The sequence below is a fragment of the Leptonotus elevatus genome, chromosome 1 (assembly GCF_054856555.1).
Source record: "Leptonotus elevatus isolate MCC_2025b chromosome 1, RoL_Lele_1.0, whole genome shotgun sequence".
NCBI lineage: Eukaryota > Metazoa > Chordata > Actinopteri > Syngnathiformes > Syngnathidae > Leptonotus > Leptonotus elevatus.
Genome location: NC_141239.1, coordinates 4226742 through 4249778, shown reverse-complemented (window position 1 = coordinate 4249778; position 23037 = coordinate 4226742). Strand labels below are relative to the sequence as shown.

Sequence of the window (23037 nt, the reverse complement as noted above, 5' to 3'; positions counted from 1 at the left end):
TTAATATGTATGTTGAGGAAGAATACTTCAGTATTCTTAATATGTATGTTGAGGAAGAATACTTCAGTCGACTGAGGTAGTTTTGCACCAAATTTACCTCCATATACTAGCCATAATAGGACATGAGAGAGTAGAACAAGACCGGAGTAATCCAAATATTGTCAAGTTTAGCAAGAATACTACCAAAAAGGAAAGCAAACAGCAGTGTTGCGCGCGCGTGTGTGTGTGTGTGTGTGTGTGTGTGTGTGTGTGTGTGTGTGTGTGTGTGTGTGTGTGTGTGTGTGTGTGTGTGTGTGTGTGTGTGTGTGTGTGTGTGTGTGTGTGTGTGTGTGTGTGTGTGTGTGTGTGTGTGTGTGTGTGTGTGTGTGTGTGTGTGTGTGTGTGTGTGTGTGTGTGATTTGACCAGCTGCTGTACTGCAAATCCAGATCCAGAAATAGAAAGTGAAAATCCTGCCACGGTTTGGCTGGACTCCACTGAACGAACGTGAGACGAAGCGCGTGTGGCTCAAGCCAAACTGCCCTCATTGAGGTCGCAGGTGTGCTGAATGAAGCCTCGCCTCTTGCCGTCCGGTCCAATTGCAGGCCACACTCGGGACAAAACGAGCGTTCACATTTGCAGCAGGGACTTCAAAGGTGAGAGAGGGCCACCATTTTTCCATCAATGCTACTGGGGGCTGTTAGATTATTAACATTGTTTTTCTGTTTCAATTTATATTTTAATCGTTTTTTTATATTAGTTAGAGCTGTGTAATAATAAGACAACAGTTAATTCATTTGTTAGTCAATCTATAGTCCTTTGTTCTCCTACCTGGGAAAGAAATGTCTAGTGAGGTTTCTGAGTTATCTAAATGAGGGGATGTTTGAAAGTGCAAGCAGAGTTTCTGTCCATAAATTTCCTGGTGCAAGGAGGTGCCGGGGACCAATTGTTTACCCACATCTGTAGTGGACTGAGATAGGAACTGGTGTAGGATTCTAAGTTGTGTATTTCACTCTGCTGACAGGACAAGATGACAGGGGGGGGGGGGGGGGGGTATTATTTCTAAACACTGTTTTTGTATAAGTGTGCAAGAGCAGAGAGCGAGAGGCACACTTTGCGGTCACTGCTGATTGAGCAAGGATCAAAATGTGACTTCGGAAATTTCTGAATAAAAGCTTGCAAGAAAACTTCACGAGATCTCAACTTTGAGTTTTATTTTGAACACGCAGGAAATCAAAAGAAATGATTTCTAACAGGGCCCACATAGGAGCGTACACTTACCAACCACATTTATGACCAAAATATTATTTTGACCCTCTTGTTATGTTGCGGGTCAAAATGACCCACTTACAAGTTCAAGATCAAATGTTATCTTTTTACTATCAAACTCGCCACCAACAGACAATTAAAAAAAAAGGTTCATTTCAACATATATGACGACATGTATATGGAGACAGTTGCAGCTATAAAAATGTGTCGCTGGATGCTTTTGAAACATTGAGCGTATTGGCTACCGGGTCAAACTGGACCAACATTCACAACAACTTTTTAAAATGGTTAATCTCGTTGGATGTGCCATGAAAATGGTTGATAAGCTATCACACTGTTTATTGTGTTGTGTTTTGGAATGTTCAACATTCCGGGTCAACCCCATCCATCCATTTTCCAAACCCTTTACCCATTTTTATCTCTCTTTTTTGACAGACATTTAGAGGGATACTTGACTCATTGAGCCATTTTCAGCAGTAAAAAGTTCCCATTTTGTCCAGAAATAATTTGACTAACTTCGTTTTTTTTCATGTACAATTAATACCTCTAAAAAGAAATGTTTTCAAAAGATCCACTATCCTAACCAAATAACAAAGGGTTTGAATCAAAGAACAACAAAAAACATACTGTACTCTTATTTTTTTTTTCTCCATTGCAAAATGAGGAAGTGCCAATATGGAGTAACAGAATGAAAAACAAAGCAAAAGTGATAAGGAAATAAAAACAAACGGTCCATTGTAATGTTTGCATGGACGAGGCCTGAGTGGCGACCAGTCCAGCGTGTACCGGCCTTGCCCAAAGTCACTTGGGGGGTGAACCCAAATGAAGAAAGCCGGCAGAAAATGAAAGCACGTTAGCATGTTGACCAGCCATGTTGTTGATTTCATTGAAAGGGAAACCCAACTTGTTGCAGTTCGCAGATCCGTTGGTTCGTTGACAGTGAGGAGGAGGAGGAAGAGGAGGAAGAGGAGGAAGAGGAGGAGGAAGGCCATGCAGCCTCTGTGCGAGGTGACCAACTCGCTCGCCATCAGCAACGCTCGCTCGGCCTGCAGTCCCGAGCTGCTCCAGCGGGGGGCGGTGACGCTCTGCATCAACGTGACGCGGCGGCAGCCTTTTCCCGCCGTCGCCGCCGTCGCCGCCACGCGAATCGCAGTGAGCGACCGCCCCGACGACGACCTCTACCATCACTTCGACACCTGCGCCGACGCCATCCACGCTGAGGCCCAAAATGGCGGCCGCAGCCTGGTCTACTGCAAGAACGGGCGAAGCCGATCGGCCGCCGTCTGCGTCGCCTACCTCATGAAGCACCAGCGGGTGGCGCTGGCGGACGCACTTAAGGTGACGCGGGGGTGGGGCTTCTATACTGACTCACTTGCCTTTGTTAAAAATGTGTATTTATTAATTGTATTAGTAATTACATTTTTAATGAGTTAATAATATAATAATAATTATAATAAATAAGTATATAAAATATAAATAAATGGTCTTGTTCACGAGTGAGGGTAGGTTAGAGCGGGAGATCGACAAGATGTTCCAGTTTAGCGGGGGCCCTCCGATAAAATCTTTGTTTAATGGGAGGCGCGTCACTGACGTCAATGTCACGCTCGATCCAGTCAGTACGCGATGGCACATCGACAAATAAACATGCAAATCCATTCATTAGTTCTGATAACTCGCGACGCTTAGACTCGGGCAGATGTAACAGAATTTGAATTTGATCTAAATGCCGGCCGCACAAACCCAGAGCTGCCACCTGACGCAAAGGCAGGACTCGCGCGTCTTATAGTAAGGTTTAAGCAAATGAACGTGATATCGCTTTCTGGATTGGTCTGCGACCCGCTGTGGAAATGACGTCATTAAGATCAGACAACTTTTCTGCAACACTGTAGGGGCCTGAGAACTTAGCCTCAAATTCGGAGCCCACAACAGGCACAAGAGCCAGAACTTGATCTCCCGGACTGAACTCATGACGTGCCGAGCGCCGGTCATAACGTTTTTTCATTTTGTGCGAGGCCACGTCAGTGGACCAGCTCTACCCCCTCAGCAGGATTCTTGAGGGTGCGTGGGAGTTCGCCCAACCAGTCCACATGTGTTTTGTGGACTTGGAGAAGGCGTTTGACCGTGTCCCTCGGGGAGTCCTGTGGGGGGTGCTTCGGGAGTATGGGGTACCGGGCCCCCTGATACGGGCTATTCGGTCCCTGTACGACCGATGTCAGAGTTTGGTCCGCATTGCCGGCAGTAAGTCGAATTTGTTTCCTGTGAGGGTCGGACTCCGCCAAGGTTGCCCTTTGTCACCGATTCTGTTCGTAATTTTTATGGACAGAATTTCTAGGCGCAGCCGGAGTGTCGAGGGGGTCCGGTTTGGTGGCCTCAACATTGCATCTCTGCTTTTTGCAGATGATGTGGTGCTGTTGGCTTCTTCCAGCCGTGATCTGGAGCTCTCGCTGGAGCGGTTTGCAGCCGAGTGTGAAGCGGTTGGGATGAGGATCAGCACCTCCAAATCCGAGACCATGGTCCTCAGTCGGTGCTCTCTGCGGGTCGGGGATGAGATCCTGCCCCAAGTGGAGGAGTTCAAGTATCTTGGGGTCTTGTTCACGAGTGAGGGTAAGTTGGAGCGGGAGATCGACTGGCGGATCGGTGCAGCGTCTGCAGTGATGCGGACTCTGTATCGGTCCGTTGCGGTGAAGAAGGAGCTGAGCCGAAAGGCAAAGCTCTCGATTTACCGGTCGATCTACGTTCCTACCCTCACCTATGGTCACGAGCTGTGGGTCGTGACCCAAAGAACAAGATCCCGGATACAAGCGGACGAAATGAGTTTCCTCCGCAGGGTAGCCGGGCTCTCCCTTCGAGATAGGGTGAGAATCTCGGTCATTCGGGAGGGACTCAGCGTCGAGCCGCTACTCCTCCACGTTGAGAGGAACCAGTTGAGGTGGCTGGGGCATCTGGTTCGGATGCCTCCTGGGCGCCTCCCTGGGGAGGTGTTCCGGGCATGTCCTACCGGCAGGAGGCCCCGGGGACGACCCAGGACACGCTGGAGAGACTACGTCTCACGGCTGGCTTGGGAACGCCTTGGGATCCCATCGGAGGAGCTGGCTGAAGTGGCTAGGGAGAGGGAAGTCTGGGCTTCCCTGCTAAAGCTGCTGCCCCCGCGACCCGACCCCGGATAAGCGGAATTGAAGACGGAACGGAACGGAACGGAGCCATGTGTAATTTTTCCTTTGCCAAGGCATCGGCGACAAACAAGCGATGGCGGAACCCATGAACAAAATCAATCACATTTTTGTGAGGTCCCGTCTCCGACCGATCCTCCTTGAGGACAGACAGTGGACACCACTAAATCCTAAATCCCGTGCTTTCCTGGACTGCTTCTCTCGCGGCCAACATCAACCAGGGGAAGACCTTCTTCTTCCCAGTCCCTTTCCAAGCAATGATTTCAAGGTTTGATGAAATCTCTCCAGCACGCTTTGGCTTTGCGCATAATAAGCGGAGGACTTGTTATGCTTTTATTGCCAACATTTTCAAGTGTCCGCCATCCTCATGGTTCAAACACTCGGTCACGCCTCCTGGAGAGTTAGGACAAATGAGCCTTTTTGTACCAATTCAACGTGGACTTTGGTAAACGCCGGAAAAAAGCCTCAAGAACTCATGTGAAATCAAACAGGAAGTCGGCCATTTTGATTTGAAGTTGGCCTTATTGCACGGCTTGAACTTCTACCAATCCAACCACGGAATTCACCCAAAGGAGCCACAATCAGAAGCAGCTGTCCTACAGACTGAGTGGCAGCCATTTTGGGACCATCGCAGGCCTTGAATTTGAATCTTTGTCGAGATTTGGTCCAAATGAGCCGGAATCGGAAGCAGGATTCGTAAACAGATTCAATAATGTAGGTGGAGTCCAAGTTGGATATCATTTGAGTTTTGGCCGTGACGTGAGGAGGAAGTCGCGAGGGCGCGTTTATCAAAAATAATCCTTTGTTTGCCGAGGACAGAAAGTGAAGGCGGCCCGGCCCGTGATCGCCCCCAATCCGGGCTTCCTGACTCAGCTGCAGCGATACGAGGACGAGCTGAGGGGGAGGCGACGTTCGCAAGCATCGCACGCAAACTCGGCAGCGCCCAGCCCACAAAACACCGTCCGGTGAGCTGATGGGGGGTTTGGAGCTGGACCCCAGAACTGGACGGGTTCTACTCATCAACAACAGTTTCTCAACCACTTGGCGCTAAATTAAAACCAGAGTTATTATAGTTTTGCAATTTCCATTGTAGTTAGTTTTGATTTCGTTTTGAGTTTTGTTTTGAAAATGTTATTTCGTTTTAATTAGCTTTGGTGGTTCTGTTAGGTTTTATTAGTTTGAGTTATTTAATAAATGCTTAGTTTAAGTTAGTTTCAGTATTAGTTTTTGTTAAAAAAAAAAAGTGTATTACTAGTGCGCAATATTTACAAAACAGCATGGGAGCGACGTCATTTGAAGGTACTTTTTTTCTATTGGCTGCTGCTCGATGATGTCACTTCTGTGCATGTCACACACTTTCAAATATTTCAAAATAAATATATTTAAAATCACATTTAAAATCACCCCCAAAGGCTCGTGCATTAAATGAATTACCAAAGACTAAAATGAAGGATTTTTTTTGCTATAATTATAGTTAGTTTTAGTTTTGTAAAAATGAAATGCAGTCACAGTCACCGCGTGTGCGTTGCGTCCCCGCCGGCGCAGCCGATTCGTTTCCATTTGATCGGCTGCGTGTCACATCGAGCGGGACAGGAAAACTGACGCAGTTTCAAAATAAAAAAATTCCGGTTACTTTTCAGAATAAAATACCCGCCAGATCCTATTTTGGCAATCATGTCAGCGAAAGGTCATAATGCTGAACGCTTTATTCACCGCAGCGAACGTGGACGAGGAGAGATTTACATATGAAGAGGATTATATATGACACGGGCACATCCTTTTTATTTGGACAACCTAAAAAATTGATGCCGCAAGGAACGTCTTAGTAGAAGCTTGTGGGAGTGGTCGGTAAGTTAAATCAAAGTCCGCCTCTCTTTCTGCTTGTCGGTTGAGCACGCGTTTTGTGTGTTTGCCGTTGTTTTTAATGCCGCCACGTGACTGCGCGCGATCGCGCGAAAACGCGACGGCAATTTGTTGGCGGCGGAGCTGCCGGACCGCAGCTGTGCGCAGCCGGTGAGTTTTGTCCGTAAAATTGACGTGTTCGGAGCACGCAGTCAAGACGCAAACGCATGCGGTGTAATCCCGGGGCTAGTTTTTGTTAAAAAAAAAAAAAAAAAACATTTTCATTTTATTTCGTTCACTAAATTGTTTTCTGAATGTTAGTTTGAGTTTTTTTCGTTAGTTTTAGTGAACTAAAATTGTTGTGTAACTGTGGTTTGCTGGCATGCTTTTATTTTGAAGGCCGGAATGTTAAAGGAGAAAGATTGCGGCGATGGGGGAATGAAGTAACTCGTTGGAAACTGATTAGCTTCTTGCAGTCTGTTGAACTCACGCATATGAACCAAATACGAGGTCAAGAGTCGCGGCAGCGCTAAGAAGCGGACTAGAGCGAATTCTGAACGTTTACGCGTCGTCACGGATGGCGCACAAGCTCCCCGATTAGCGGCTAACGGTGCTAATGCGGCCTCGAACGCTACCTTCTCAATTCACCCCCCCCCCCGGAGGCGTTGTGGCTTGGGGAAGGTTTAGGATGGCCAGCAACCTGCATCTCGGCTCAAAAGCCAACCAGGTGAACACATTGATTTACTGCACGGGTCACGAAGCTGACGACGGCAGCGGCAACAGATTGATGATGTCAGGAACGCGTTTGAGTTCAAATTCGTGCCAAGGAAGAACGTCATCGACGAGAGAGCGAGATTTAACCAACGTGTACAACTGGCTAATGAAACTGTGGATTCATTTGTCACTGCGTTGTATTGTACTAGGGTGCACTCCACGGCAAATTAATAAGAGACGGACGGTCTCGTGGTCGGACTCGGGGACATTGACCTTGCTGAACGAATGCAGCTGGACAAGGATTTGACTCTTGACTTGGAAAAACGCTGTTAATATGGCAAGACGGTCAGAAGTTGTTAAGAGACAGCAGACGGACCTCAGCGGTGAGACAAAAGGGGAAATGGATGCCGTCTCAGCAACAAGACACCAGAAACAAAAACAGCGAAGACATCGGGTCAACAACAAAAAGACAAAAACTGGAACAAGAAATGCCACACTTGTGGGAAAATTGGACATTACAGCAAATCTGCAAAGGCTACGCATGTGCCGGAAACTGGTATGGGAGGACAAGATGAAGACTTGTTCCTCGGTGTTCTAAATGCGGACACAGATCCCCCGCGACGCAGACGGAACCATCAGTACCCACAAAGCCCGGTTTGAGATGGACACAGCAGCCATTTCAGCGCAGACATATCACGCCATTGCTGAACGTGACTCCAAACGTACAAAAGCGGACAAACCCGTGTTCGGACCGGGTGGCGCAGCGCTCGCAGCCTTAGGCAAATGCGCAGCCTCGATGGGTGTCGGCAAGCAGCTCATTCAAAAACCAGGGACCAAGCGTGAAACTCTACCTTGTTGCTAGGGCAGTTAGCATTGACGAGGAAATGCTAGCAAGAGTCGTACCCCAAACTGCGTCGAGGTCTCGGCGTGCTGGAGCACCCTCGCACTATCGAGCTCAGACGCGTTCCTATCTCCTTACTTGGCAAGGCGAAGAAGTTGGAGAAAATGGTCAACTTGGGAGTCATTTCAAAGGTGGACGAGGCAACACAGTGATGTTCCGGAATGGAAGAAACGGATCTGTGCGTGTTTGCGTCGAGAGAAATACATCTTACCTTCTGTGGATCGCACACTCGGATCACGAGCAGGTTTTCAGCAAATCGAGGAGATTCTGGCAAATCCCATTGGTCCCCCGAGTCGGCAAAGTACACGACGTTTATAAACGCCGTTTGGACCTTTTCACGTCAACGGGTCACCTTTTTTTGGGGATAGCCTCGGCACCTGAACATTTCCAACGCCGGGTGTCCGTGATTCTCGACGGGCTACAAGCAATGTTCCCTCTAATTTTTCATGTATCTGGGCATACACACAAGCTCCCTGAGCAAACTGAGGACTACTGTGAGCAACATCAGATATGCACGCTTTATTTTTAAATAAGTAATTTGGTCCACTTAAAAAAAAAAGACAAAAATCTGAAAAATGGGATGTGTAAATGTTATACAGTATGTGAGAGTCCTGCTTTGGCCTGGTTGAGGGTCCTGTTCTGGAAGATATGAGACATATACACCTTTCAGACATAACATTTTGCTCACATTAAAACATTCACATTTTTGCACAATGACTTGTGCTGTAGCTTGCGATGCAGTGCAAATTTCTGTAACACTTTGTCTGTAAAATATCTAATTACACAGTTTTCTTGGCATTTCTACTACCCATAAATGATCTAATAGTAACAACATTTAATGATTAATATCCATAAAGACAAAATCTTAATAACCGTCACTAGAATATGCACAAATCTGACTTAAATTTTACCTTATTTTTCACGTCTGTCCTTCTCACTTCTCCAATGGTTGTACACTTTGTCCAGGTTGATGGCTTCGTCTGCTTCTTGCTTCCATCTTAAAAGAACTGCATATCTTTTTTTACTGTGGCTTGGTGAGTGGATGCGTCGCTGCCTGTTCGTTTTCGCCATGATGCGGGGTTTGTATTAGCATCTATTAGCTAACCTGCACGGCGCATATAGGCAGGGCCCAGACGCAAGCACCGTCAATGCCATGATTGGCTTCGTACCGTAAGTGAACCGTATCGTATCATTGGCTGGACACCTGTCACTCACTGAGTGAGAAACAAAAAAACAATATTATTGGGCGAATTAATTAGATTAGATTAAGTCTAATATTAGATATTAATTAATACGTTATGTTGATGTTGTTTATGCGCTGGATAGATTTTCTTGTGCGCTGAGAATGTGCAGGCATTGCGCGATTGCGCACGCGCGCAGTTTAGAGGGAACATTGGCTACAAGGTGTGTGGTCTGTCGCACGGATGATGCTCTTGTGTGGGCGAAAAACCCCACGAGGAACATGATGCCACGTCATGCGGTGCGACACAAGCGCCGGGAAAGCGCCGTTACGCTCAACATGGACAAAAAAGTGTGAAAAAAAGTCAAAGAGAGCTCACATTTTTGGGACGCATCCTGTCAGGAGAGGGTGTGCGGCCGGGACGCACAAAAAAAGTCTCAAGGATCCACGGCTGAACATTATTTGAAAGTCGGCCATTTTGGTTTGAAGCAGCCATTTCGCACTGACTCAAGCCCGCCTCCTTGGAATGTGAGCGAAAATCACACCAGACGTGGAACATGCCAATAAGATCATGAGAAAGTCTCAAGGACCCAGGCCCCGAATTCAACAGGAAGTCGGCCATCTCAAGCGCCTGCTGAAATATATTTGAAAGTCGGCAGTTTTGGTTTGAAGCAGCCATTTTGCTCTGGTCTCGGTCTCGTCCCCTGACGAGTTAGCAAAAATGACTTCCTGACACCCGTTTCCCCAACGGACGTGAAACTGTGTGGATAACAGCAGGACGCACAAAAAAAGCCTCAAGCACCCGAGGCTGAAATATATTTGAAAGTCGGCCATTTTGGTTTGAAGCAGCCATTTTGCACTTACTGAAGCCGCTTGGAACGTTAGGAAAAATCAGTCCTTGACAACAGTTTGACTGATTGACGTGTAACGTGCCTATAATTTCAGGACGCACCAAAAAATGTCTCAAGGACCCAAGGCTGAAATATATTTGAAAGTCGGCCATTTTGGTTTGAAGCAGCCATTTTGCACTTACTGAAGCCGCTTGGAACGTTAGGAAAAATCAGTCCTTGACAACAGTTTGACTGATTGACGTGTAACGTGCCTATAATTACAGGACGCACCAAAAAAGTCTCGAGGACCCAGGGCTGAAATATATTTGATAGTCGGCCATTTTGGGGTAAAGCAGCCATTTCGCACTCAGTCGCATCCCCTGACGAGTTAGCAAAAATGACTTCCTGACACCCGTTTCCCCAACGGACGTGAAACTGTGTGGATAACAGCAGGACGCACAAAAAAAGCCTCAAGCACCCAAGGCTGAACATTATTTGAAAGTCGGCCATTTTGGTTTGAAGCAGCCATTTTGCACTTACTGAAGCCGCTTGGAACGTTAGGAAAAATCAGTCCTTGACAACAGTTTGACTGATTGACGTGTAACGTGCCTATAATTTCAGGACGCACCAAAAAATGTCTCAAGGACCCAAGGCTGAAATATATTTGATAGTCGGCCATTTTGGGGTAAAGCAGCCATTTCGCACTCAGTCGCATCCCCTGACGAGTTGGCAAAAAAGACTTCCTGACACCCGTTTCCCCAATTGACGTGAAAATGTGTGGCTATGTCTATTACAGCAGAACGCACAAAAGTCTCAATGACCCAGGCCCCAAATTCAACAGGAAGTCAGCCATTTTGGTTTGAAGCAGCCATTTTGCACTCAGTTTTGCCGGTTGGAACGTGAGGAAAAATCAGCCCCTGACAACAGTTTGACTGATTGACGTGTAACGCGCCTCTAAATTCAGGACGCGCCAAAATAGCCTCAAGGAGCCACGGCTGAACTATATTTGAAAGTCGGCCATTTTGGTTTGAAGCAGCCTTTTTGAGAGACCTGCAAACTTCTAAGTAGCTCGTTGAAAGTGAATAACAAGACGGGCACACATTTTTCGTAAATGAGTTTATTGAGGTCGGCTTCAGGCTTGGGGCGGCTGCGCGCTTTTGTCCCAGTCCCGGCGCACGCTGTCGATCCACTCGTTGTAGTTGGACACTTTGGTGTAGACGCCCAGCTTGTCCCGGCGGCCGCAGCCCTCGCCCCACGACACCAGGCCCGTCAGGAACCAGGTGCCGGCGTGTAGCGTGACCATGGGGCCGCCGCTGTCGCCCTCGCAGGCGTCCATGCTCTGGCCCAGGACGCCGGCGCACAGCATGTTGTGGGAGATGTTGTGCAACATGTGGGGGACGCACACGTCCCGGCTGACCAGCGGCACCCGGATGACGTTGAGCACCGATTTGAAGCTCTGGCTTTCCTGGCTTTCCTTGCCCCAGCCCGTCACCACCGTCTGGGTCCCGTTGCGGTGCAGGACCCGCTCGGCCAGCCCGCGGCCCGGCAGGCACGCCGGCAGGATGTAGTCGGAGAAGGGCGCCGGGCTCTCCAGGCGCAGGAGGGCGATGTCGTTGTCCACCGAGGGGCTGTGGTAGGCCGGGTGTTGGACGGCCTTGCTGACTTTCAGCATCACCTCCGTGCCCTCGTGGCGGTAACGCTCGTAGTCACCTGCGGGAGGACACCCGCCGTCAGTTTCGGATCGTCTCCTTCTCTGACCGCAGTTGCCGTTAAAAAGAAGCATTGAAAAGAGGGCTGAGTTTAAAAAAAAATTAAAAAATCCAATAATCGGTATCGAATTGATTTTTACTTTTCGAGCCCAATATCGATTCATAAAACCGTGAATCCATCATTTAAATATCTCTTTTCTCCCATAATTGTTAAGAAAATCGGATTTTGAAGGATAAGACCTGCACTTTAAGACAATTCAGAATATTTTTTGCACAATTATTGAATTAGTTATGAAAATATTTTCACATTCATTCGTTTTTGTAAAACTTAAGTCATTATAAAAGGTGTTACTTTTGTTAATAAACGAAATCATTTGCCTCCGCAAAATTGACGTTATTAAAATGTAATATTTGTGGAGTTTTTATCATGTCTTTGACATTTAAGAACAATTGATGTCCCATAATGAATCGATATCGGATTGAACTGAAGAGAATCCAATCCGATCGGGAAAAATCGAATCGAACTGAATGCTCGTGAATCAAAATGGAATTGATGAAGAAAATTGCAATCGATACCCAGCCCGAGTTAAAAACGCTGATTTCTTCATTTGTGTTAAGCGTTCCCACTTGCGCTGAATTATTTTTCCAAACTTCTCCTAATACAAATTCATCACGCAATGAAAGGTGATACATTTTGGCTTGTTCCTGATTTTGAGGTCGATTGCAGGTGCGTATCCTACAACTGCCCCGAGTTCATATTGAGTAACAAAACGAGAGCAATCTGTCATAAGACGGCATTTGGTTTACTTGAAGATCACATTGTATTTTGTCAAGAAGAACTTACATTTTTTCAAAACCGAACAGTTTTACAAACGCTTTTCTTGCACCCTTTGTAACAATCTGTAGTATGGCACCACGCCACTAGGCGGCGCCTTCTTGTTTTTGTTACGCCAATGCAGCACTTGCCGTCAGTGCATTTGATGCACTGATCTGTATATATGACTGGACAGCCGATTGGCCAAGACTTTTGAAGCCGCGAAGTCGCCATATTGCTCCTCCCAAGAAACGTTTCTCGCCATACAATCCTACACATTTACAGTATCGAAATTGGAGACAGTACTTAGGGAAAAAACAGCATGATTTATGATGTTTTCAATTTGTTCAACATAAACAAGAGGACTTCAGACATTTTACAACTTGCCTTAAATACATATATAAATGATATGCTTAATGATGTTTATAGTAGGAAACGTGTATATTTTTTATTCAAGAATTCTAACTGTAATTCAACAAAAGATGCCTCTGCCAAATCTAATATTGGGGTTTAAGGAACTGAGCGATCAAAGAAAAAGGGGGTCTTCAAAGCAGCACATAGCATCCACTTGTTAAAAAAATAATGGCTGCCACTCAGGCCATTAAAATTTGTAATCGTAATGAGTTAAAAAAATATATATATAGTTAACTCATGATTAATTTTATATCTGTTCTTAATAATGTACAGTACAATGAAACAAAAAGTTTTCATACTCTTGTTAACATAAAAGTGGATTTTTTAAAGTAATGGAAATATGGTTGCATCTTTTAGTTATTGATACAGTCATTCCATAATAATTCATAAAATAGAGTTACAATTATAAAGACATTGTACAGTAAAAAAATTATGTGTTGAGGCCATTTTCTGCCACTAGATGGCATTATTGCATTTGTAAGACGTTTGTTTGTTTATTGAACATATAAACCAGCAACAAAAATACTGCAATTAAAATAAAAAGATTTAAAAGAAAAGTTATTTTTTGTTTGTTTGTTTTTTTACATACAAAATCATCATTCGGGAGAGAGAAAGAATTTGTAATTTCCTGCACTTTTGAGTAGAAAAAAGATGAACTTGCGGCCTTTTACCTCCTTTTTTTTTTTTTTTTTCTTGGAAAGGAGCAACGGGCACGGAGGCGCCCGTGAACTCACCCAGTCTGACTCTGAAGCGCAGGTTGTTTTCCAGACAGTGCGCGGCCGTCAGGACCCAGTTTTCGTCAATCAGCACGCCGCCGCAGTGGAAACGACCTTTGGCGTTCAGCAGCAGGACCTGGCGGGACAACGGCATGACTTTCCAAGGTGGAGGACGCGGCTGGCCTGAGGTACGAGTCGCCATTCGGACCTCACTTCATAACAACTGGACTCAAATCTAAGGACATTTTAGTTCATGAAGCAAAACGAGAGGAAAACCATCCGATTTGGTCTCCTCTGTCACTGTGACGCTGTCATGTGACACACAGTGACACGCCCCCTTCCAAATCTGCAGCTCGCGAGTGCAACATGCGCAAACATGTAACAAACATGTAACATTAGTACAAAAAGTACATTATAGTTAGAATGTAACTTGAATCCAACGGCTGTAACGTTCCAACAATAATGCTAATCCCACCGCTAACTTACTAGCTGTTAGCATGTAGCCGTAGTAGCCACTTGTTGATAGACTGTCATTGTGTGTCAAGTTGTTTTTCATCAAAAAGATGAGAGAACATTTGATGTGAAATAGTTTTACATCCCAAATGTTCAACATTATCTGCTGACAAAACAAATACAGCGGTCAAATGATTTTGAATGAAATGAATTGCAAATGTTTTAAGTGTCCCAAAGACGTATTTATACGTTTTTTATTATATTTTATTTTTTATGCTACAGCATACAGAAGGCTTTGATGCAGCCTCTCAACTGCAAAGAACGGTTGAAGAAATGTTATTTATTACATAAGTGACCAGCAGGTGGCAGCAGAGCAAAAGAGATCAACCAGGGCCATGCTGAAAAAAACTATTTTACTCACATTTCTAAACAGATTTGTAAATAATGATGAAACTTAGCTATAAATATACTTTTTATGTTTTAATCTTCCTTTTGGTTGGTTTTTATAGCACTAGAGCACAATATTGTGTGGGCCTTGCAAAGTCAGTCCAAATCCAGTAAAACAGCCAGGAGTGAAGGGGATTGCTTCGGTGAAAATGGCTGTCAATGAGTTAAAAAAACCCTCCAAATGTCAAATATGGCTCCATTTTAGGAACACAAGTCGTGCCTCAAAGTGTCTCATTCGATGTTATCGATGCTTGCCTATTGCTCACTTTTTTGGGCTGGCCGATTGATCGGTCCTGATTTCCTCAATTTTGGGGTAATCGAACGATTCTTAAAAATAAAGCGATCCTTCCCACAAATCAAAAAGTCAGCCACTGTCCTCTTCTCCTGACATGACTAACAGGTTTGTCATTTTTACTGTATTTGCAAGAACTACTTCGTGTGCAGTTTTAATACAACCTGTTTGTTATGAAAAAAAAAAAATCGGGATCGGCAGGTCAGTCTTTTTAAAAGATCGGGGAACTGTGATAGGCCAGAAAATTGTGATCGGTGCACCCCTAGTGCATACATACTGAAATTCAATACATTACAGAACTCAATGTTGGAAGAAATGGTTCGCCATTTTCGATTGATGAGGATAAAATTAGACCATTTCATGAAAATGTGAACTTAAGTTGGCTGGACTGAGATGAAAGTCATTTCTATTCATTCCATCGATCCAGCGAGCGCTGACAAAACGGCAAAGTCAAGGTGCGAGTGCGGCGCTGGTCGGCGCTGGTCGCTCACCTGCCAAGGACTCTCGCCCTTCTTGCCCACCTCCCCGCCCACCATCCAGGGCATGAGGCCGTCCATGGGCTCGCTGTACGACGAGCGTCCAATCAGCAGCTGCCCGCACGACGACGGCCCTGCGCACACGTGACGGGACGGCGGTGGGTGGAGGCCGCGTCTTTTGCCGGCGGCGGATCCTCACCTTTGGCGATGCACTTCTTGGCGTCGTCGTGCAGTTTGTAGCCGCCGACGCAGCCGCACCGCCGCCGCAGGCCGTCCTCGCTCTCCGTGCACTCGTGGTCGCAGTCGCCGTTGTTCACGCTGCAGTTGGTCGCCGAATGAACTGCGAAGAAGCGCCGTCATTAGAAACGCCGAGCGCCGGGCGCACTTTTCCTGCTTAAAGCAACACGCCGCTGAGAATTGCTTATTGGATGAGGCAGCGTGACTAGTGCAAATGTGGATGGTATCCGATTCTCTGAAAACAAGTTGAAGCCGATTAAGAATGAAAATGGTGACGTCGTCAGTGTGGCACTTTTTCACTTATTTCCTGGTATATTTTGCTACCAAAATGCCGGATGGTGTCATCAAATATTGCCAGAATTTAGACGACACAACTGAATCATCATCCATGTACGACAGTGTATTAGGGCCACATAAATAAATATATATATATATATATAAGCTCACAAATTTGCCACTTTATAAAGTGGCAAGTGGCAAATTTGTGAGAAAACCCCCCGTAAATTTGCGGCTTTAGAAAGTGGCAAATTTGTGAGAAAAATACTTGTAAATTTGCCACTTTATAAAGTTGCAAATTAAAAAATAAATAGTGAACAATTTCAAAAGGATAAATATTCATGATAATAATCATGCTTTTTGTTAAGTTAGGCCCGAAGGCTTTTTTGAACTACGTTTTGTGTGTGGAATCCAAAATTGTGATTGTGTTTTTTCTCAACTACGTCACGTTTTTGAGCCATCGTGTCCCCCTTTTCTTCCAAAATATGAAATAAATGTGATCGTTTCATCGAACATCAACATAAAAGCCAATTGAACGTTCGTGGTTCTGCCTGTGATTCCAAGATTAAGAATTCAGCCATCACGAATCCTCTCCATTGCTACTAGATGTTGCTCGTATTGCACTATTGTGGACAAACAAGACATTCCGATGATGTTGTCCAATCACGATCACTTCTTCTGACTACAGTTCATCAGTGGAATTGTGCTTTATCTAGAAAAAAAAAAAAAACTGGCTGCCATTTTGGAATCAGCATGTCACATTTAGTTTGCGTCAACAGAAAATCAACACAACTTTGTTTCTATACGAGTGTGAATTAGAGCCACGTATCATTTTTTTTTTTCAGAGTAGGGGGTAATATTCCCAAAAAAAAACACCATCTTTGAAATGACTTTCTGCATCATGTTATGCTAATTAGCAAACGTGCTAACGTGCTAAGTGGTTTACTATAGAAACATTGATAGAGAGAGAGAGAATCCCTCCTGTCAGTGTTAATGTTTCTGTGGTAAACCACTTAGCATGTTTGCTAAATTAGCATCACATGATGCATAAAGTCATTTCAAACATGGTGGTTTCATATGTAGACTTACACGCGGTTTTGGAGTTCCTGTTGACCTGCCAGAAAGGAATTCGGCCCACAGAGGCCGCTCTTCTCTCTCTCTCTCTCTCTCTCTCTCTCTCCTGAAAAGCTAGAAGGGCGTTCTCGCGCTCAAAGCCCCGCCCTAACTCCGCCCCCTCCCCTTCACGTTAAAACACTGCCATTAAGTTGAAACTGAAAACCTGTGACATTCGGGAAAAAAAAGAGTGCAAAAAAAAATGTGCACAGTGGCATTGAAAAATATATCATAATAAAAAAAAATATGTTTAAAGAAAATTGTGTTTTTTTTTATTTTCAATACGACCTTTTACAATGCAAATCCTTGTTTCAATGTCAATGCAGCTATTTCCACAATGACATTTTTTATTTTTATTTTTCATGACCAAATCTTCTTGTCAGTGTTGTGGCCCCGCCCTCTAAAAAAGTACGCGGCCCTAATACGCTGTCGTGGTTTCCCAATTGCCCCCCCCCGGCACCCAGTGTCAACAAACAATATTGACTGACCGTCCTGGCAGTACTTCCCCTCGTACCCCTGATGACAGCTGCACACGTAGTCCTGCAGCATGTCCACGCACTTCCCGTGGACGCAGCGGTTGGACTCGCACTGGTTGCCGTCTGAAATTCACACATACGGGACGAGTCGCCCCCTTTTCTCGCAATGCTTTGCATCGGGTGGCTGTCCTTCTTGTCTCACCTCTGTACACCGTCCAGAACTCCAGCTGGAAAAAGAAAAAAAGACTTCTAAGGCGCTGGGGGAAATCCTGAAGCTTGAATTTGGACAAAAATGAAGCGATGGCGCTCAATTTAGGAACTTGAATTTTTCCTTTTACGACAGCGAGATTTGAATGCTAAGTGACGATGACAGATCCTCTAAGTTACTTTTTACTTTTTCGCGTTTTATGCAAAATCGGTGATGGACTGTAATCGTAATTTTTCCCAATCAATGACATCAATAAATACGAGTAAAACCAGATTTATGATTTTCACTTGTAGAAACATAGATGTTGAAGCAACACTGACTGGAGGAAGGAATGGAAAATAGAAAGGTTATTACGTTTGTAGGTATGATTATTGGCCAGCGTTTAACATGAAAAGCGCATATCAATGATGCGAAACGTAAGTTATCCCAAACTGTAGCCGACAACAATGCTTGGTTCTTCTTATATCATTCATTGATTATTCCATATTCGTGGGGGGGGGGTGCTGACAAAACCGACATCGAAGCCATCTTTCTTCGACAGAAACGTGCTATTCGTGTCGTTTTCGGATGCGGATGCAGAGACCGCACTAATCCATTATTGAGACAACTAAAAAAAGTTCAAATTGAATGAATTGATGGAGTTTAAAGGCGTAAAGCCCAGCATGACATCTGACCAATTAACATGCGAATCAAATTCCCCCAAAAAAGAGAAAGTGAGTCCGAATGAAGAGGAACAGATATTTCTTCCGAACCTAAATACAGAACAAAACAAAAAGAAGGATGAATTTCAACTCAAGGTGTCAGTTATCCGCATTGTAAAACAAAATCTTCTCAGTCTATTTGTATTTTTTAAAAAATGTATAAAAGCACAATTACTGGAAAAATAGATATAACACAAGGTCATGTTGATGAATGATTTTTGTTTAACTGCTTGCTGTCATTCATTTTAGGTTGGTCATTTTTTTGCAACATTTTTTGGGGGTGATGATCGGGCAAATATCACAAGTTTTACTTTTTTCTGTCCCCTTTCATATCTTTTTTTTAAAGAGTGAAATAAAAATTTGAATTGAATTGGATCGCCGTCATTGATCAGCTCCACTAAAAAAAAAGTTTTTAACGTTTACAAGCATTTTTTGAAGAAGATTTTTTCTCACACATTTCAGTTAATTGGCACGTGAGTTTTAGGCGAGTTTTCACCGGGCCAGTCCCTGTGAAATATAAATATAAATAGTAAATATAAACGCTTTTCAAAATTAAATATTGCCCCATCTTCTTATCGAATCGGTTAACGATTTTTTTCTTTCTTTTTTGTATTTTACCTGTTGATCGCTGAGCGGACGGAAAAAAATCCTGATCATGTAAACCCTAATAATAAGTGTTGTTTGCTCTCGCCTTACTTTAGAGGTGTGGTCTTACCGTGGCCTCCCGAACCTTGAAGATCTCTCGCGCCTCCTCGAACTCGCACGTCTCCTCCACGCACTCTCGCTCCATGGACGGCGGCTTGAGCTCCTCCAGGAAGGAGTTTGCGCGGCGCGAGCGCAGCAGCATGTGAGCCTCCGGCGGCCTCGAGAACACTGAGGAAGCGCAGCACAACCGCACGCTGCTTCACCTGCCGTCGGCCGCTCCGCTCCGCTCCGCTCGCCCGCCGGGGGACTCACCTGATAGGCTGAGCGCGGACGCCGCCCACATGGCGAGCGTCAGGCACACGCAGACGGCCGGCCGGCGCATGTTCGTCGAAACCTGCGGTCGATCACATCAGGCGCTCAGAGCTCGGACTACAAACATGGCTGACCGGAAGCCGTGGGTAATCAACAGATGACACAAATTGCTATTATTCCTTTCACTTTTTGACGCGCTTCTCCTTCCACTTAATTCAACCAATTCACAACATTTCAAATTCAACGCATTCCAAAAATTCACGTCATGGTGAAGAGTTGTCTCATTCCAAATATTAAATTTTCCCCAAATTCACCATTTTTCACCCAAATATTCATGATAATATATTTCCTATATTTCATTTCTGATACGGGCAGTTCGGTCCCTGTACGACCGATGTCGGAGTTTGGTCCGCATTGCCGGCAGTAAGTCGAATTCGTTCCCAGTGAGGTTCTGTGAGGTCCGATTCTGTTCTGAGAGAATTTCCCTGGAGAGGTGTTTCGGGCATGTCCCACCGGCGGGAGGCCCGGGGACGACCCAGGACACGCTGGAGAGACTATGTCTCTCGGCTGGCCTGGGAACGCCTTGAGATCTGGTTCTGAGGAGCTGGTTGAAGTGGCTGGGGAGAGGAAAGTCTGGGCTTCCCTCCTAAAGCTGCTGCCCCCGCGACCCGACCCCGGATAAGCGGTAGTAAATGGATGGATAGATGGAGATGGAGTTCATGCATGCCATTGTTGATCATTCCCATTGGCACATTGCATTCTTTCCATTTAAAACTTAAATCATTCTGCTCATTTAATTCAACTTGGGAATGATAGTCAACATGCCCAATTTTCCCACTAACCAAAAATTCTGCATTTTCACTTGCCCGCAAAAAAATATTCATTTGAAATTAAAATCATTCAATTCACCCTGGAAGGATTTTCAACATGACAAAATGTTGCGCAATACCAAGAACATGTTGTCCATTTTTCACTCCTCCCTCCACATCACGTGACCAACGGCAACCATTCCAACGTCGACATGTTCACATCATTCAAGCCGTCTCATGTGTGATTACCGTTCCAAAAATGCACACAAATATCAAAATTCCCAAATTCAAAATATCGACATGACTTATTCGCCTCCAATTTGCACAAATGTTGGACCGATTCAAGCAAACTCATTCCAGGTCATTCATTATCGTCGTAAACAATTGCACATTATTCCACACGATGTCTTTTTATTCAGCATTTCAGCCTTTTCGCGCGTCAAGAAATTGCAGACGTCTGCTAATTATATTCATCGTTATTTAGCAAAGAGAAACGAGGCCTCTGATGGAATGGCGGGAACGTCCGTGAACTTTCAGCCATGCCAAACTTCTTCTCTCCTTCGACCCCAAATCAACTCGATTTCATTTACAGAGCGCACCGACAGCGCTAACCGCGCCACATGCGATGGAAAAGATCGGACGATAAAGAACTGAAGTGCTTCAAGATCCACTTTCAAGCCAAAACGACTTTGAATCCAACTCAAGTTGGGATCCGCGTTCGAACCAGATCTACCCGCGGTGGACTTCCAAGCCGGCAACTGAGCCCGAGGCCGAAACGAGACTTCTCAAATTCAAGAGCAACCGAGACAAAGACGACGACGGAGGCGCGCGTCTTACTTGTTGGCGTTGGCTGTTTTTTTCTCCCGATGGCGTTTTGATGTCTCGGGACGTCGTCGTGGTGCGTCCGCGTGTTTGTGCGGCGTAAATGAGTGACTAGCGATGTTTACTGCGAGTCCACAGTCTGCGGCCCCCGCAATGTCCACACACTAGTCCCCGCCCGCCCCCCGTAATCAAGTACAAATAGTGGACTTGACTTCTTACTTGAGTATTTATTTTTGGGACCGCTGTTTACGTTCATTTTCATCATCGAGACGAAGGGGCGGCTCCTGCTCGCCACGATGTCGCACGCCGGATGTCGGGACGCCGATGAAGGTCGGCCATTTATCTTTTTGCGTCTTGCGTCGGCACGCCTCGTCTCGCACTCGTCTCGGTTTTCGCTTGCGCTTGAGTTTTATTTTTATAGTCCAAGGTTTGCTATGCTTGACGGAGGTCGTGACCCCTTCCTCCTCTTTTGTGTGTGGTTGGGGTGCATGCAGCAGGTTGTGGGCGGGGAAAACAACCACCGCGATGGAGGGCACCGCCCCCCCGATCCCAGAGGAAGGAGGTCCGAGTTGGCCCATGAATGGAAGACCTCCCTGGGCACATGTCTCCCGCGTTTCCCCCTCTGGAGATGGTCTACTGTGGACCCGCCAAGGAGAGCTCAAAGAACCTCCATATTTTGGGGTCTGTCAACTGGGCCAACCCAGAAAAAAGGAGGCGGGATCTAGTCCACAAATGAAAACTGGAAAAAGCATCTCTCCCTCATTGTTCCCCTGTAGATAGACCCAACAGGTCCACCGTGGACCCGCCAAGGAATTGTGCCGGAGAGCTCAAAGAACCTCCATATTTTGGGGTCTGCTGGCCGTCAACTGGGCCAACCCAGAAAAAAGGAGGCGGGATCTAGTCCACAAATGAAAACTGGAAAAAGCATCTCTCCCTTATTGTTCCCCTGTAGATAGACCCAACAGGTCTACTGTGGACCCGCCAAGGAGAGCTCAAAGAACCTCCATATGTTGGGGTCTGCTGGCCGTCAACTGGGCCAACCCAGAAAAAAGGAGGCGGGATCTAGTCCACAAATGAAAACTGGGAAAAGCATCTCTCCCTCATTGTTCCCCTGTAGATAGACCCAACAGGTCCACCGTGGACCCGCCAAGGAGTTGTGCCGGAGAGCTCAAAGAACCTCCATATTTTGGGGTCTGCTGGCCGTCAACTGGGCCAACCCAGAAAAAAAGGAGGCGGGATCTAGTCCACAAATGAAAACTGGAAAAAAGCATCTCTCGCTCATTGTTCCCTTGGAGATGGCCACCACAGGACCACCATGTGCCCACGGGTTCGAAGGGCTGCAAGGGTCAGACAACATGCTAGCGACTAACGGCAGGTCAACACCTTCCCACCATGTTAAGACCATTTGTAACACGCTGTTGAAGTCGCCACAACACCCAGCAGACTCCAGTTGGGTGTTCGTGCTTGCAGCGTGAAGGCTCCGCGGGGCCTAAAGGAGAGTGCGGAGAGCTAGGTAACCAAGGTTTGTTTGATATGTGACTGTTTGGAAAAGTCCAAATCATGCCAATCTTTTATTAGGTCAATCAGGAAAGTCCCGGAAGAAGAGTGACCTGGTACGAAGGGCATCTGGGGTTCCCGGGCCGTCTGAGGGTAGGGTAAGACTGTCTTCTGAGACATGAGGGGATCTCATTTCTCTTTCTTTCTTTCTGCTATCTTGCTGGAATGGAAGCCTGGGGGAGAAGGGACCACCTGGAGGTTCTGGTATCATTGAAACCAGCAAGGGGACTAAGGTATGTTTCCTTTGCTTACTCATTCTTTTCTGCTGAATCACTGCAATGGGTCATTTAATGGACATTTTACAGAAATGTCTAAGTTCACTATAAAAAAAATAAAAATAAAATCATGATCTAGTGATTGAAGAGTAAGGAATGATGACGGAATCCTTCACTCATTCTCAACTCCTTAGCCCTTTAGGTTAGCGCAACTCCGGTCCTCGAGACCTGCATGTTTTAGATGTTTCCCTCCTCCGACACACAAGCTCTGCAAGAGCCTGAATCAGGTGTGTTGAAAGAGGGAAACATCTCAAACATGCACGTCTCCGGTTCTCGGGGGCCGGTGCCCGGCAACTGTCAACTAAAGGAACCAGCGATTCCACCTCCAGCCACAGGGTGATGCAAAACCTCTGCTAGCTGCCTTGATGATGTCATCATTCAAGTAGAAGAACAGTCTTCAAT

The 23037-nt window shown here is 45.7% G+C and overlaps 2 protein-coding genes and 1 long non-coding RNA gene across 6 annotated transcripts; 2 read left to right on the top strand and 1 right to left on the bottom strand.

Moving 5' to 3' along the window:
- Positions 1-397: 397 nt before the first annotated feature.
- On the top strand, positions 398-13707 carry dusp28 (dual specificity phosphatase 28). 4 transcript variants are annotated; one of them, XM_086071647.1, is made up of 3 exons: positions 398-633; positions 2160-2584; positions 13522-13707. In XM_086071647.1, exons 1-3 carry the CDS (start codon positions 546-548, stop codon positions 13546-13548), a joined length of 540 nt encoding a protein of 179 aa, XP_085927773.1. In that variant the 5' UTR covers positions 398-545; the 3' UTR covers positions 13549-13707. The 4 variants fall into 4 exon arrangements, 3 of the variants coding, with proteins under 3 accessions (XP_085927773.1, XP_085927752.1, XP_085927765.1); XM_086071626.1 differs by lacking the exon at positions 13522-13707 and adding an exon at positions 5236-6916; XM_086071639.1 differs by lacking the exon at positions 13522-13707 and adding an exon at positions 3644-5381.
- Positions 10985-20981, bottom strand: proca (protein C (inactivator of coagulation factors Va and VIIIa), a). The gene is made up of 9 exons (XM_086071576.1): positions 20819-20981; positions 19173-19254; positions 18931-19088; positions 17509-17533; positions 17319-17429; positions 15404-15544; positions 15220-15338; positions 13555-13672; positions 10985-11593 (listed from the first exon to the last, which is right to left on the bottom strand). Exons 2-9 carry the CDS (start codon positions 19240-19242, stop codon positions 11016-11018), a joined length of 1320 nt encoding a protein of 439 aa, XP_085927702.1. The 5' UTR covers positions 19243-19254; positions 20819-20981; the 3' UTR covers positions 10985-11015.
- Positions 20383-22741, top strand: LOC147180448 (uncharacterized). Its single transcript, XR_015094393.1, has 3 exons — positions 20383-21133; positions 21298-22416; positions 22533-22741. It is a non-coding gene; the product is annotated as an uncharacterized LOC147180448 (long non-coding RNA).
- The last annotated feature ends 296 nt before the right edge of the window (positions 22742-23037 follow it).